General features: G+C 42.9%; 1 protein-coding gene across 1 annotated transcript in view; it reads left to right on the forward strand.

The window, feature by feature from the left end:
• SATB2 (SATB homeobox 2) overlaps positions 1-14,748 on the forward strand; it is a 136,395-nt gene that overhangs the window by 51,958 nt on the left and 69,689 nt on the right. Inside the window, exons 4-5 of the mRNA XM_055812866.1 lie at positions 7,684-7,810; positions 9,955-10,078. Of these exons, the coding sequence (XP_055668841.1) occupies positions 7,684-7,810; positions 9,955-10,078 (251 nt within the window). The remainder of the gene's footprint in view (positions 1-7,683; positions 7,811-9,954; positions 10,079-14,748) is intronic.

The following is a 14,748-nucleotide window of genomic DNA, read 5'->3' on the forward strand; positions in this document are numbered from 1 at the left end:
TGGTTTTCCTCAATGGAGGTAATGGCTTAAAAAGTAATGTAGAAACCATGCAGAAAGAATACTTGGGTTTGCAATATTTTGTACCTCCTTTGCTTCCTTACCCTTCTGTTTATTTGTGATATTCGCATGTTCTATCGTATAACAGTTCTTAAAATAATCCCCTGAAGTAAATAACATCAACCTCTCCCCACCCTCCATTTCCTTACCAGTTATTGGATGTTTTTTCAAACAGAATTGGGGGTTGGAAAATTAAATAAAGACTTCCAAAATAACAAGCTCCAGAAATTTTTATTTAATTTGTGGGTTCATTCTGTTCTCTCTTTCTCCCCCTCTTTTTTTTTTTTTTTCCTTAAGAAGATCTTTATTAATTTAGTCTAGTAACTTAGTGCCTATATTAAATTAATCTAATAAAAGTCAGGGTCCTCACATAACGTTTCCCAAATGTGAAGCAGCATCTATTACATGAGGCACAATCTTTTTACAGTAAAATGTAAACCCGATATGTAGAATTACAAGGCATCAAACTCGTGTATGTTATTTAAGTCAAATACTTGAGTACAGTCATGCTGGAGGAAAGGAATGGGCAACACTAGCATTCAAAACATTAAAAACTCAAACCAAGCTTCATATATCAAAGTGATTTTCATCTGTGAAAGTACTATGAAGTTCAGCAATTAAATCCCGTAGCACTAACAGTCTTTCTATTGATAGCTGCTCACATCCATGTTTCTATAAATATTTTAATACATAGTCATATAAATATCATATATAATCATGTAAATGCATAGTCTGTATTGATACAGATGTGCAAGCCAGAAGGCTAGATATGAGTGTTTAAATTTGCCAGCTCATGAATGCGTTGTCACACCGCAGAATTTCATTCTGTAAACCACCGTTGGTACACAGTGTATGACAGCATTTTAAAAGAGCAATAGCAAGGACCTCCAGCGACAGCTGAACAAGGGGCTTTGCGCTGCCAGAGCTCTCCGGCTGGCTCGGTCATGCCTTCCCCTTCTGTGCAGAGCCCTGAAGTTGCAAAAGTCTCATGAGCTGGGGTGGTGTGTTCGTCATTCAGGGGGTGTGGGTGTTCCTGTTGATTTGTGGATGTGTACATCACAGTGTAATCACATAGTTTATTCCTGTTCTCTCACTGAATTATTTATTATGGACTGCAATGAGGAAGGATGGGGATTCTTTTGTATTGGCGTAAACATAGGATTATGTTAATTGTATGCTTTCAATCACTGAATCACCGATATGTCAATTGGCATAATACAGTCTACCTCACAGGGCCGTTACAAAACTCAATTAATTAATGTTTTTAAAGTGCTTTGGGATCCTCTGGTGAAAGGCGCTTTAGAAGTGCAGGGGAGGATTATGCTGGGATTATTTTTCCCATCTATTACCCCAGTATGTCACTGATTGAGATTCAGTAGAATAATACAGGCACCCTTATAATGATGCGTAAAGGCAGTATAATTTTTTAAAAATTCCCTAAGAGCTAGAAAAGGCAGCTCAATAATACAATACAAAAATTAATATAGTCAGTTGGGTTTGTTTGTTTTTAATTGTTCCTGTTGCTTTTTTCTCCTTTCTGCTTGATTCCCTTTGCTGCATTAACAATAATAACTACAAATTACACCTTTATGTTGTTACAGTTCGATGATATACTGCAGCCAGGGTAAGGTTAGAAACACAGGCTGAATTATTATGTACTGCAGGGTAGTGATTTCCTGCAAACTGATTTATGGATAAATAATTCTATATACTTATTACATGGGACAGGCAGTTTTTAATTTCTGTAACAAAGCACAGCTGAACAAAGGAAAATTACATGCTATAGCATAGGGACAGGATGCCTCTGAAGAGGATAAACAGATGCAATCAACGTCAGAAGAGCCTACCCATCTTGTAGGGGGGCTCTGTCAGTAGTGGCTGATAGATGAACGGCTTGATGGTCCTAGAAGCGGGTGTTTTAGTGAGTGTTTCCTTGAGGTCTTTCCTTTGGAGCTGTAAAAGGAATCAAAAGTGTTTGGGTGCTAATGCTAATCTGCAGTTTTCCCCGAGTTTCTGTTGTGTGGGTACGAGCTGCTGTCAAAAAGTAAGATGTTTAAACCAAACTGTTTGCTTGAGCTCACAGCACAGCAGCAAATGTCGGTCGTGTTCTTTGCCCAGCCTTGTGTTTGCAGTTGGCCGCTCTCAGGCTGTGGATCCCACGATGCAGGGAAACGAATGCTAGCACACCTAGCACGGCTCCAGCACGCCACAGCCGTGGGAGGCATGGCTCTGCGCCGGTACAGCTCCACAGATCTGAGTTTGCTCAGCATGTTTTGAAGGAGTAAATGCAGCCCAGGAGGAGATCTTACCCTGGGCTGGGCACTGCCTATTCCTTCAGCCTTTCTGAAGCTCACAGAAGCACCATGGTGCTCGCTGTGGCTGACTGCACGGGCATGTGTGCTGGGCTGAGCCAGGTGTAACGTGTGCTGCCACAGCCTGCAACGTGTTACTGAACATTGGGCTCTAGCATAAGAAACAAGCTTTGCCCTCCTCCGGTTCCCAGCTTGGTGGCATCCGTCAGTCCACAAGGAGAGCAACTGTCTGCTGTTAACACCTCACCCTATGTGAGTCTCATAGCAGGTGACGTTTACCCATGCTACAGAAAATGAGAGTTTTTGGTGTTGTGCACCAGGGATTCAGTCGGTCGGTCTGCTTAGTGTTGACAAGTGGCTTTCTTAGTATTTGGTAAGGAATCGGTATTCTCTGCTACCCTTTCTCCCCTTTAGCCAAAGAACACAAAATTCCTTCTCTTTCCCTCTCTGTACGTATTTGGGCAACTATTACTTGTGATTCATTTTGTAGCTGTTTCCAGAGAAGTGTTGAGGTGGGGGTGGCGAAGCTAATGGGAACTTCCAAAATGTCCTTTATTTGATCCCGTGACTAAATTTTAACCCTAGCAGATTAACATTTTAAGTTGCATTAATTCTGCTTGACCTACTTACAAAGTATCCACTGAAGGTGGTACTCAGGTATGCTCATCATTTGTGAAAGGTTAAATCAGGAGTGTTACCATGGTGGGAGCAGGGGATAGCTGGGTGGTGAAAGGAGCCAGTGATAGCATGAGGCGTCTTCTGGTCCCGTTTGCTCTGTTTAGCTGCAAAAAGGAACTGGGAAAATGCCCCATTCTAGGAGTTTGATTTTATAGGGGTGATGTATTGGAGTGTCCATGAGATGCCCCAGCAATTCCCATGGGACTGTGCAGATCAAAAATTAACTGTGCAGGTGACTGGGAGATGCAGGACCTGGAATTCGTTCTGTTTGTGAGCAAGAAGTGTCATAGCTCGGCTGTGAGATGTGTGAATGTGTTTTCCAAACCCCAGGTGTGGCATTCTTAGAATGAGTGCGCTGTATGACTGTCTTTCTGTTCACAAAGACACACGAGGCTTCTAGCCCTTACAGGTAAATAATTTGCTGGGACAATATAAGCTACATAATAGTGAAAAGGGTTTGCCATCTTAGCTGTATTTTTCTAGGAAAGCAGCTTTTTGCCTTTTGCTGTTGTTATGCTCCTGATTAACATGGTAATTCTAGAAGTCTGCTTCAGCTCCGACCTTGGATCTGTTCAGTTCACATTTCACTAGGGTGAAGTCCCAGCAGTAACCCCCGTGCTTTGGATGCATCACTCTTTCAGGCGATACTGTAAAATAAAGGTTGTGAAGATCCTGTGAAAAGTTCTGCTAGGTATGGAGGTCAGCCACGATTAGTACGTTCAACATACTGTTCTGCTCTGCCTTGTGTAGCTACTACTTCCTTCAGCTCCAAAGGAGCTGCATTTTAAATGAAACTAAATTGAAAGCCCTCTGGCGGGGTGGCGCATCACTGGCCTGAGTGGAACGACAGCAGCAATTGGCAGTGGTTGCTACATGTGAATCCGATGCTCAAGCTCACGGATGTTTGCTGCTTGTATGTTCTGACGTTCCTGTGGGTAAAGGGTGTTACGCAAATTTTAAGCTAGGTAACTGTCTCTTTTTCCCCTGTCTGCATTTTGATGAAACCAAAGATTAAACTTAATAAAAGATCTGTCTGTAGAAGGACATGCCATTCAAGAACCAACAGGCAGTGTGGGTAGAGAATCTCTTCTAAAACACGTTTTGGAAGAAAAAAAAGGTCTTTTGAGAAAACTGTTTGGTCTGTTTATTGTCTTTAAGTGACTAACTGGCCTGGGCTGCATTGAGCCGTTTCTAGATGAGTTCTTGAGAACTGTTCTAGTGTATGGCCAGTTCTTGAATGTGTGCAAGCTTTGAAATCTGTTGAACTTCCCCTTCAAAAAACTCTTACAGGAAAAAGAGTCCCAAAGGATCATTGATACAGGCATGAGAACTGGACTCATTAACAGAAGAGTTTTGTGAACTCATGAAAGATGTGCTCTCAGATTTCCTGAGCAGTCTGATCTGCTCCGTGTTATCCACAGATAATTTTGAGAAGGTCTGGAGCTGACTGAGGAGTGATATTCCTGGAGCAGTAGTATATTCGTTAGTAACACAGTGACCTTTGCTCATTCCTGTCCCCACTCGTAGCTCGCAGCTGTGCTAGGATAGAAGCTTGGCCGGGCCGCTTCCAGCCATTCCTTCAAAGGCCTGAGCTGTACCTTTTGGAGTCAGTGAGAGGAACAATAAAAAAAGTGTATGTGGAAGTGACCCCTTGCTACCAGGCTGTTCTCATCGTGGGGTTGCTGTTACACTAGGAATACTCGGTCCTGGATGAGAAGGGACCTTTTTAGGGAGAAAATTTTGGTCCCCTCACAGTTTTCCGAGGAATCATTCGGAGATGTCTGCTAGCGTGCAGAGAGCATGTTTGGTTTGCTCACCAAGGTGGCCCCAGTGCAGCCAAGAGTTGTCTTAAGTACAGTGTCAGTGCCATGAAATAAACCACCTGCGGAGTCTGCTGAGGAGCTGGATGGAAACCATGGCTTCTGGCTATCGCTTGGACCAGCTTAATGTGCTCTGGAAAAAAAATTCACACATCATATCACAGCGGCTGAAAAAATAGCGTACATCAGCAGTGCTGTAACACAGAGTAAAGGACTCGCAGCAGGTGTTAACGTGCAGAGGCACCGAACATTATGGTAACACCTGTGTTTGTCTAAATCCAGCCAAAACAATTTCCTCTCCAGTTGTAGAGGAGGATTAAAAAAAAACAAAAAACAACAAAACAAAAAACTACCTAACTTCCAGTAGTAGCAGACATTTCCTGTAAAGCAATTTGCATAGTATTTCCCATGGTGCACTCTGGCCGCACTGTGGTTTTTCTCTTTAAACTTTCTTAGTTTGGGGACACCTTTGGTAACTTCAGTGACCCCTGACCGTCTCTTTGTCTCTCGCCAGCTTTGCCAGGCCTGAGCAGTTGCAGATGGTGTGCTCTCTGAGTGCTTTCCTTAATTGAATGAAAAATAAAGCCTCTTGTAAAATATTACCAATTTAGATGTGACTTATGGGGCACATATGATGCTTATTTTTTCAATTACATGAAAACTTGGCATGGTTAAACATAGGAAGCCAAGTGTTCTGTGAAGCTGGTATAGATTTCTGGATTTTTAGGTGATTTTGCTTTAAATTATTATATAGCAGAAGGGGGTGAAGGAAGTCAGCAGCTAAACTGTGTTTTCCCAGCATGTATTTCACTCAGTGGACCCTTGATGCTCATTTCATGACTAATATATGCTGTACTATATGCATTTCTTGTTGTCACCAGAGATAACATTAAGTAAACTATCCCCTTAAGAAAAACAGCTTTTCTTGGCAAGTGGAATATGACTCAAGGAGCCAGCACTGCAGACATACGGTGCTGTGAATGAGTGCTGTGTGTTACTCTACTGGATCTGAGTCCAGGCACTATTTATACTGCAGCATATTCAGCACCAGATTGTTAAAACTTAATACTGAAACAGTGCATCATTTAAATGTTTTTGTTCTGTTTATGTCCCATTTTCAAGCATTGGATATCAAGCACCACTCGCTAACTTTTTGTTTCATTTGGACAAGATCTCCCCTTGCCAAAAGCTTTCTAATCTGCTCTTGAAATACTACCCCATCTTTACTGGCATGTTACAGTGAAACTTTGTGCTGCTGGGGATGAAGTAGGTTGCTTCCAGCTTATTTCAGTGTGTGGTAGAATACCTTGCAAAGCGATACATCAATGGTAAATGCAAAGATTTAAGTGCTGCAAAAAAGGAGTTGTACTAGAATTATTTCCTTTTCAGCCTGTGTAGGAATGGGGGAACAAATACTCCATAGCAGGTATTTCATGGGCTCATAAGCATTGTGTTCTGTTACTGTGTCTGTGCAAGAAGCTTTGTTTCACTGTTTCAGAGGTGGTATTTATTTTACAATCATGTTTGGGAGATCAGGATAAAAGGCTTTTACCATTTATTTCAGTTTGATTAGCTCCAGAGCTGGTGGAGAACTGCGAGTAGAAAGTGAGGAGGACAGGGTTGAAGTTTCTTGGCATCGCAGCATCCTTCTGGATACCCAAAGAGGGTTCCTGGAGCTCGGGTTATCACAGAAGAAATAGTTTTCTCATGTATTAGTATTTCTGGCAGTAGAGTTTACAGATGGTCTTTTTGAAGATCAAAACGTATATAAGCAGACCTCAGAAGGCATCAGTTTAAATAGGAGAAAAGGTGATTGGAGTCTTGTAGGGCTGTGCTGAGAATAGTTGCATGAGCAGAAGAGTGGGGCAGCAGGAACCCAGTGGAGGATGGAGTAAAAGCAGCAGTTGCAATAGTGCAGACCAAGGCAGAACTGCTTTGCTCTCCTGTAAGATGGCACTGTGGCTTTCTTTGTTTGGCCTCTTCCTGGAAGTCATTCCTGGGTATTAGTCATTGTTTTTGGTGTGGGTGGGCCCTCTGCAATTGTCTAAACAGAAATAATACCTCTGCACCAAATGGTTTGCCATCAATTTTACAGTCTTTGTGACAAGCTCATCCAGAAGAGGTGATGATCCCTCTTGAATGAACAGAAGCAGAAATAGAACTTACACCATTCTCCCCTGTCCCCAGAATGCTATTTTGGATCTGCGGTCAGCAGCTTGCAGTTGTTTGGGTTTTGGTTGTTTTTTTTGTTTTGGTTTGGGTTTTTGTTTTTTGGTTTGTTTGGGTTTTTTATTTTCACAAAGGCAGACAACTGTCTGCATAGTGCAACTTGTAGCTGGGAGGGAACTCTTCCTACTTGGTGGGTTTCCAGTGCCATCCATCCACACTGGGAATCATACCATGCTTAGATTGTAACTGTGTGATAAAAGCCCACACATAAGAATTTTCCTGTTCAAGTCAAAACTAATGCATTTATTCACTGAAGGGTTTTGTAGACTGTAAAATCAGGACTATAGAGTATTTAAAGCTTGTCCTAACTTAGAGAACGACGCTTTGGTAGGATGATGAAAGATGTGAAGGGAGGAAACCTCCTGTGCTTCCTTGAAGTAATTTAAGAGCCAACTCTCTGCTAAGAATTTAAAATCTATTCCTACTCTTTCCTATTGTTTGATTCAGGAGTCAGTACAACACATCTTTCTGAGCAAGACTGCAAAAAACCTCTAGGCAGATCTCAAATCTAATGAACAGACAAGCTTATCAAAGGGTTTATTAAGTGGCCGGTAAAATAGAGTATAATTTTTTTGTTTTCTTTTCAGGAATAATCAAGCTTGGGAGGTGGAATCCCCTCCCTCTCAGTTATGTGACTGACGCACCAGATGCGACAGTAGCCGACATGCTACAAGATGTCTATCATGTTGTGACATTGAAAATCCAATTACAAAGGTGGGTGTTTCTGAACATCTGTCCTCCTCTATTCTCTGAGCTGCTCGGTCGATTACAGCATTACTACAGAGATTAGCACATCTTGTCTTCATTAATTTCTGGTCTTTTGATGAAATGAAAAGAAAAACGAAGAGAAGGTTGGGTCACCTGGCAGCTCTTTGGTGCATCTTGCAACTGGTTTCTGAAGTAGCAATGTGGTAGTGAAGAGGGGAGGGGCAGAAACTCAAATCGGGTAAAGATACAGGGCCTTTAAGGCAGACCTTTCCACAGTCCCTGATTTAATGGATTATCGGGCCTTATTGTGTTCAAAAAATAAACTCCTTGCCTTTTTCCAGGGGCTGCATTGTGATAATAATCCAGGTCTTATGCTGCTGGTTGCTGAGATGGGGAGAAGGGGAGTTTTTTGACTTTCCTTTTTTCTCCAGCAGTCTTCCCAGTGAAAAGGCAAGCTGATGGGGAAGGGATGTATTACTGCAGCTCCATTTGGCATTTGGAAAATACTTTTCCTTCCCTGAATGCTAGTTCTGATTAGCAAAGCAAAAGCTGCTGACACTTTTATACTTAATTGCCTCCCCCCCCCCCCCCCCGGCTCATTTTTTCTCCCCCTTTCTCTCTGTTGGCCTTCAAATGAGTCCTCACATAGTTCCTGATGTCTGCGTAAGGAGTTGCAGCAGGTCCCTGGCAGTGCATGGCATGCTTTAGACCTGCTGGTAAACCTACATTGCACAGTCTGCTGTAGCTCTGTGGCCAGGACACGTGGGAGGAAAGAGGCAAAAAATAACAGACAGCCTAGAAGAATTTGCCTACAATTCTTTGAAGCTCAGCTGGAACAGAAGAGGGGTCCAGTGGGACACGTGTGTATCCTTTGGTGGCAGGTACATACCCTCCAACTGTTCAGTGCAATTTGGAATTTGGAAGCAGTAGGTGCCTTGCTGATGTTAACCTTCCAAACAGCAACATTTCTTTTCTTTATAACTCTGATGGGACTTAGGGTTCCCAGTTCCCACTAACAGACCTTTCCTTGGTTTTATACTCTGTTGTCATTTCTCAGCTAGACTCCATCTCTGCAGCATAGTTGTAAAAGCATCTAGAGCCTGTAGCCACTATAACACTGGAGTGCAGTAACTCACCTCCTCAGAAGTATGAGCGACCAGGAGTCCATCTAGCCTTTTGTCATGTCTGCGTTGCCGGAGGGTATTATCCCAAGAGCAAGGTCTCCTTCTTTATCTTCAAAGTGCTTGAACGCCTGGATGTCATGTAAATAGAAGATAGCCTGTGACTTTGAGATAAAGATGGTCATTGACTACTTGAACTCCAAGTGGCTGAACTTCTGGCTCTGAGGGTAAAGCCAGGCTACACAGGCAGAAGGCAGAACCACGTCAGAGGTGAATTGGAGAGCATGCATTAAGTCTCTCAAGCATGAATAGCAATGACAAGCTTCTCCCAACTTTCTGATGTGCTTCTCAGGTCTGTCCCCATGTATGTAGCCACAGACCATAAGCTTGTTAAATTGAGGGAGGCACAAGTCACATGAAGACCAAAGCTTCACTACATATGCAGTTCTTGTAGAATGAAAGTGAGAACGAACTACATGTGACAGATGTTGGGCATATGGCTTAATGTGTTTCTGAAAGGCTCTTGGATACTTCGGCGATGAGGGAAGTATAACAACCCGTATGAAATGAAATTAATTTTTCAAAGCCTTACCTTCAGACAGTGAGGGCCCTTACCGTTCAGGGTTTTTGTTAGTGACAGTGTGGCATAGATGTTTATCTTTCTATCCCAGCAGGAGTATCTTTCTCTGTCTGGAGAGGATGGCTTTATCCAGCCATTTCTGGGGCTTGCTTTACGCAGTTTCTTTGCTCTGCACCAGGCCCCAGAGGGAATGGTTATGCACACACATAATACCATAGCAGGATTAGCTGCTTCTGCTATGTACTGGCATTCTTTTAGTTGAATTACACATCTTCGGGGAGTCGAGCTTGATGGGGAGGGCAAAGAGGCAAGAAATACCTTGATGGGCTGGCTAAGCAGGAAACTCCAAGGTTGTGCTTGCTGCTTAAAGATCTATAGCGCTTGTACATAAAGAGTAAGAATCTGTGAAGGTGACGTTTCTATCCACTTTTTGTTTTCTGTTTTAACAGTTGTTCAAAGTTGGAAGACTTGCCAGCAGAGCAGTGGAACCACGCCACAGTTCGCAATGCCTTAAAGGAACTGCTCAAAGAGATGAATCAGAGCACATTAGCCAAAGAATGCCCTCTCTCACAGGTCAGTGTTTTCAACAGGCTTAGGGAGAGCCAGATTTACAAGATCTAAAGTTCATATTTGTTCAGTAAAGGGCTTAGACTATAAAATTCCATGAATGCCAAATCAATTTCTTGTTTTCTTTTGAAAGGAGAAATCCTAATATGAAAAAGAGTATCTTTATACCTTGTTTTCTCAGTGGGTTGCTAGGTGGAAATTATGAATGAATTGGTTGGGTTTTACCCTGCTGTTCAGAGAGATGTAAATTCTTTTAGATCTTTGTGTGAACCTTTTGCAATAGGACTAATGATCCTCAAATGCAAGATGTGAGTGGCTTCTTCCCACTAGCAGAGGGCTGCCTCCCCCACTAACCCATAGGTAGCTCTCGTCAGCCTCCAACTATGATAAAAAGTATGCTGTTTGTTTTCCAAACAGCTGTGCCCCAATTTCTAGGGAACAGCAACAAAAAGTGTGTATATAATTGTGTTAAAAAAAGAACAAAACCTGAGTTTCATTCTCCGTGACTGCTTTCTTTATAAACGTCAGTGATGCCACGTCTAAGACACAGGTTCCTATGGATATCATGAGCTCTATTTGTACTTCAGATTGTCGTAGTGAGAGTCATAAAATTTTCATGACTGAGTCCTCCTTGCATCTCAGAAAAAAACCCAGAAAGCACTGTCGTGGTCTAACCCCGGCCACAGCCAAGCCCCACGCAGCCGCTCGCTCATCCCCCCTTGGTGGGGCGGGGGAGAGGATCGGAGGGGTCAGAGCGAGGGAACTCCTGCGCTGAGATGAAGACAGTTTAACAGGTAAAGCGAAAGCCGCGCGCGCCAGCAAAGCAAAACGCGGAATTCGTTGCCCACTCCCCACGGGCAGGCAGGTGCTCAGCCATCCCCAGCACAGCAGGGCTCCGTCACGCCCGTGGCTTGGGAAGACAAACGCCGTCACTCGGAGCGTCCCCCCTTCCTCCTCCTTCCCCCAGCTCCTGTGCTGAGCATGGCGTTCTGTGGTCTGGAATATCCCTTTGGCCAGTTGGGGCCAGCTGTCCTGGCAGTGTCCACCCACCCCCCAACTAACTCCCTGTGCCCCCCCACCCCCCCAACTAACTCCCTGTGCCCCCCAGCCCTCTCGCTGGCAGGGCCTGAGAAGCTGAGGAGCCCTTGGCTTAGTGTAAACATCGCCCAGCAACAACTGAAACCAGCAGTGTGTTACCAGCATTCTCACACAAATCCAAACGCAGCAGGGCAGCAGCTACTGAGAAGAAAGTTAACTCTATCCCAGCCAAAAGCAGGATAAGCACCCAGACCAAGTAACTCTGCTAGGAGTGGAAAATACCTTGCCTTTTAAAAACTTCATTAGAATCATACGTTAATCTGTCAATTGTATCTTTAAGAAGTCAAAACATCAGTAATCACTGCTTGGTAAAAATCCGTTGCTTTACTAGCCTTTACCCAACATTTTTTCTCTGATCTTGCCTGTCTTGCATTACACTGTATGCTTATCCTGCAATTCATGATTCAAAGCCTCTGTGAATCAAGGGAATTCTTTCTGCATATAGCCACCGCAATTTTGCCTCACCGTGTTATGATTACAACTGTAGAGAAGGCACAGAGGTGAGATACAGAGCAGAATTTAGGTCTTTGCATTTGGTAGGAATCACGTTACTAATCACACTAATCACCTTCATTAGCCATGTGGAGTCTGCAGAACTATAAAAGGCATGGAAAAGCTGTGTGAGGAAAAGACGTGTAACTTGCCTTGTTTACTAAAGGTGTAGCAGTGAGTCTAGGTGTGCACAAAGCGTGTGTCAAACACAAGTATTTTTCTTTTCACACAGTTTAAGTGTAATTTCTTTAAATATAATTATCTGTGGAATCTGGTCAGCTAATGATTGCAGCATATGGTTGTCTCTGCCCAGTGCTCTTCAATATCCAGTATATTAAACTGCACATCATTTCATACGCAGAATTCATTTGCTGTCTGGGTCTTTTTCTTCCCACTTGAGTTTCAGAGCCTACCAGGCGGAAATGCTGCTGTTGGTTTACTCCTAAGCTTAAGTAGTTAATTCCTAAAACTACTTAAATTACTGATGGCAGAACTCTAGCAGCAAAAATCCTTGCCCCAGCATTTATTTAGTGGACAAAGGTAAAAGGAGATCTTTCTGTAGAAAATTGAGCTTGCTTACTTTTAAGCACAGGTGTAAGGGACTTGGAGTAGTGTCTAACCCTTGAACTGGGACTGCAAGAATGCAGCTTGTATTATTATTATTGCTGTTGTTGTTATCATCATCATCGACATAAAAAGTTTCAGTCTCTCTTGTTTTGGCTCACAAAGAGCAGAAGATACAATGAAAGGTTGTATAGGAGCTGTCTATTATCATCATCTGAATATGCCTCTAATACAATTCCTTCTCCCAAATCAGTTTTAAAAAAATACTGTGCCAAATGTGAAATGTCATTACAACCCCCTTGTGGTTAATATATTATTGACAGCAGCAAATTGCAGAGCGGTCTCTTAGGAGTCAAACTGCAGAGTAAATGCTGCTGTTTATTAATGTGTTCGCAGTGCCTCAAGTACAGAAGTGGAGAGGGGCAGCGCAGGGAGCTCTTGCTCCCACCAGTGACGGTGCTCCATCTCTGGTTCTCGGTGCCCGAGCTCTCCATGCAGCCCAGATGGGGATTCTGATTGCCACTAATGGGAAATGTAATCACTCACTTTGATTTAAAATTGTTATGTGTTTTTTTTTTCTGCTAGGTGTATTGTGTGGCTACAGCTTAGCTATCCTTAGCATACAGCTCTTGTTCAAACAAATAAATCCCAGTTAACCAAGCTGGGAGGAAGGAGGGTAGATAGGGTGGGTGTGTGTGGCAGAAAGAAATCCAATCATTTCAGTATTTCCATCTTTGCATAGAGACCTCTGTCTTTCCTGTATATTGCATAACTCATTTCAGCATTTTGTCTCTTTGCTGGAGTAGAATTTCTTGTGATGTGAGCACGTCTCATATTTTTCTCCTTGTATTTACTGCACCGGATTTTCATTGTGTGGATATTTCTTAGCTCCTGCTCTAAGTAGTTTTCATTCCACATGGCTGTCATGGCCACAGGCTTACCAAACTGTATCCGCTACTTCATATAATCTGTTCCTTTCTTAAGGATTTTCCCAGGAATAATATGCATTATTTAGAAATTTGCAATTAGTCAGTGTTTTTTCCCTCACTCTGTTCCGCATGGATATTTCTTTTCTGCAGACTTACCAAGATTCCTAGCAGGAATACCCTAGGGTTCCTTTACATTTAATAGTGAGGAGGTGTAGTTTGAAAGTTGTTATGGTTCTTTCCCCTGCTCTACTGTCATGCGGTTGAAGAGAATCTGTCCTGGGATTTGTCACCAGTGGTTGATATACTCTTTGATTTTACTATTTAGTTTAAGCTTTGTTTTCTCAGATAAAGGTTACTGGGTTAATGTATTCTCTGATATTTAATAGCCCTACAGTTTCAGTAGTGTCAATTTGTTGTAGAGCTAGAGGACTTGGTGGAGCAAAAAAAGACAGGGAAACCCCAAACTGGTATGTAGACAGAGCTGAACTATTTCTGCACCCTTTCTTAGTGGCTGGAAATTTAACTAAGGTGCCACTAAACCCACCCAAGTTAGCTCAGCTCAAATTTGCTCAAAATCTTTCCTTAGCAAAGGCTATCTCTGTGTCAGGCTTTCAGAATACTATTGCTTGTTAAAATGACTTAGAGCAAGGGAGGATTTATGGGTAGGGAATTGCTGGTGGCTGCCACAATGCTAGGTTTATGTCTCAAAATATTGATTTTAATTAGAAAATTGAATCTCATTTTTAGACATTGAAGCTGCTGCTTAAAAAAGGTCTTACTTGATACAGCCTTTAGACTCTACTGCAGTGCACCATAGCAGCCTTCGAGTGGAAAAGTTAAAGCAAAAAGGCAGAAGATCCTCTTTACTGAAAGTGGAATTACCTGTTGAAGACTGAAATGAATCTGTACCACCCAGTTATCTGAAGTGTCTCAGTTTTGCTCACATTTTTTTAAGTCGCCAAAAGTCAGGAACAGCTGCAGTCCTGTGATTCTGCAGTGAATTGGGTAGGCTGGATAAAACTGGAAGAGGGAGATGTTTTTGTTTTTAAAGCATTGTTAAAATTGAGTCAGCCAGTGTAAGCTGTATAGCTTTCCAGAGGTGGCCAAGATGCCTTTTTGCACAAGAGCCTGCAGGAGCTGATGGGCTAGAGCTTGAACTGACCAAAGGTAAATAGCTTGTTTGATCATCCTCGTGCTCTCATCTCTGTGGAGAAGGGTCACACAATGTGCCAGGGCCTTTCTGGAGCTTTTAATGTAAGTGAGGAAAGAGAGCAGAAGGAAAGTGCGGTTTCTGGAGAAGGCGCATTGGCCTAACATGGTGTTAGTGGTGGTGTTAGATTGCATTTTCTTGCTGGAAAGGTACACATGCTGGGAAGGGTTTGACCCTGGAAGAGTTCAGAGTGGGGGAGAGGAAGGCAAAGTGTTGTTGTTAAAAAAGGTACCTCCTCTATAGGATGGATGAAGGGAGGGCGGAAAAAAATAGAAAGGAAGAACTACCCGTAACCAGGCTCTTTCCCACCCTATGGGCAGAAACAGCCCAGATATTAAGTGTCATTTTTATGGATATCAGGTGCTGCAAAACAGCTCTGCACC

This window comes from Falco peregrinus, chromosome 8, assembly GCF_023634155.1.
Source record: "Falco peregrinus isolate bFalPer1 chromosome 8, bFalPer1.pri, whole genome shotgun sequence".
NCBI classification, from domain to species: Eukaryota; Metazoa; Chordata; class Aves; order Falconiformes; family Falconidae; genus Falco; species Falco peregrinus.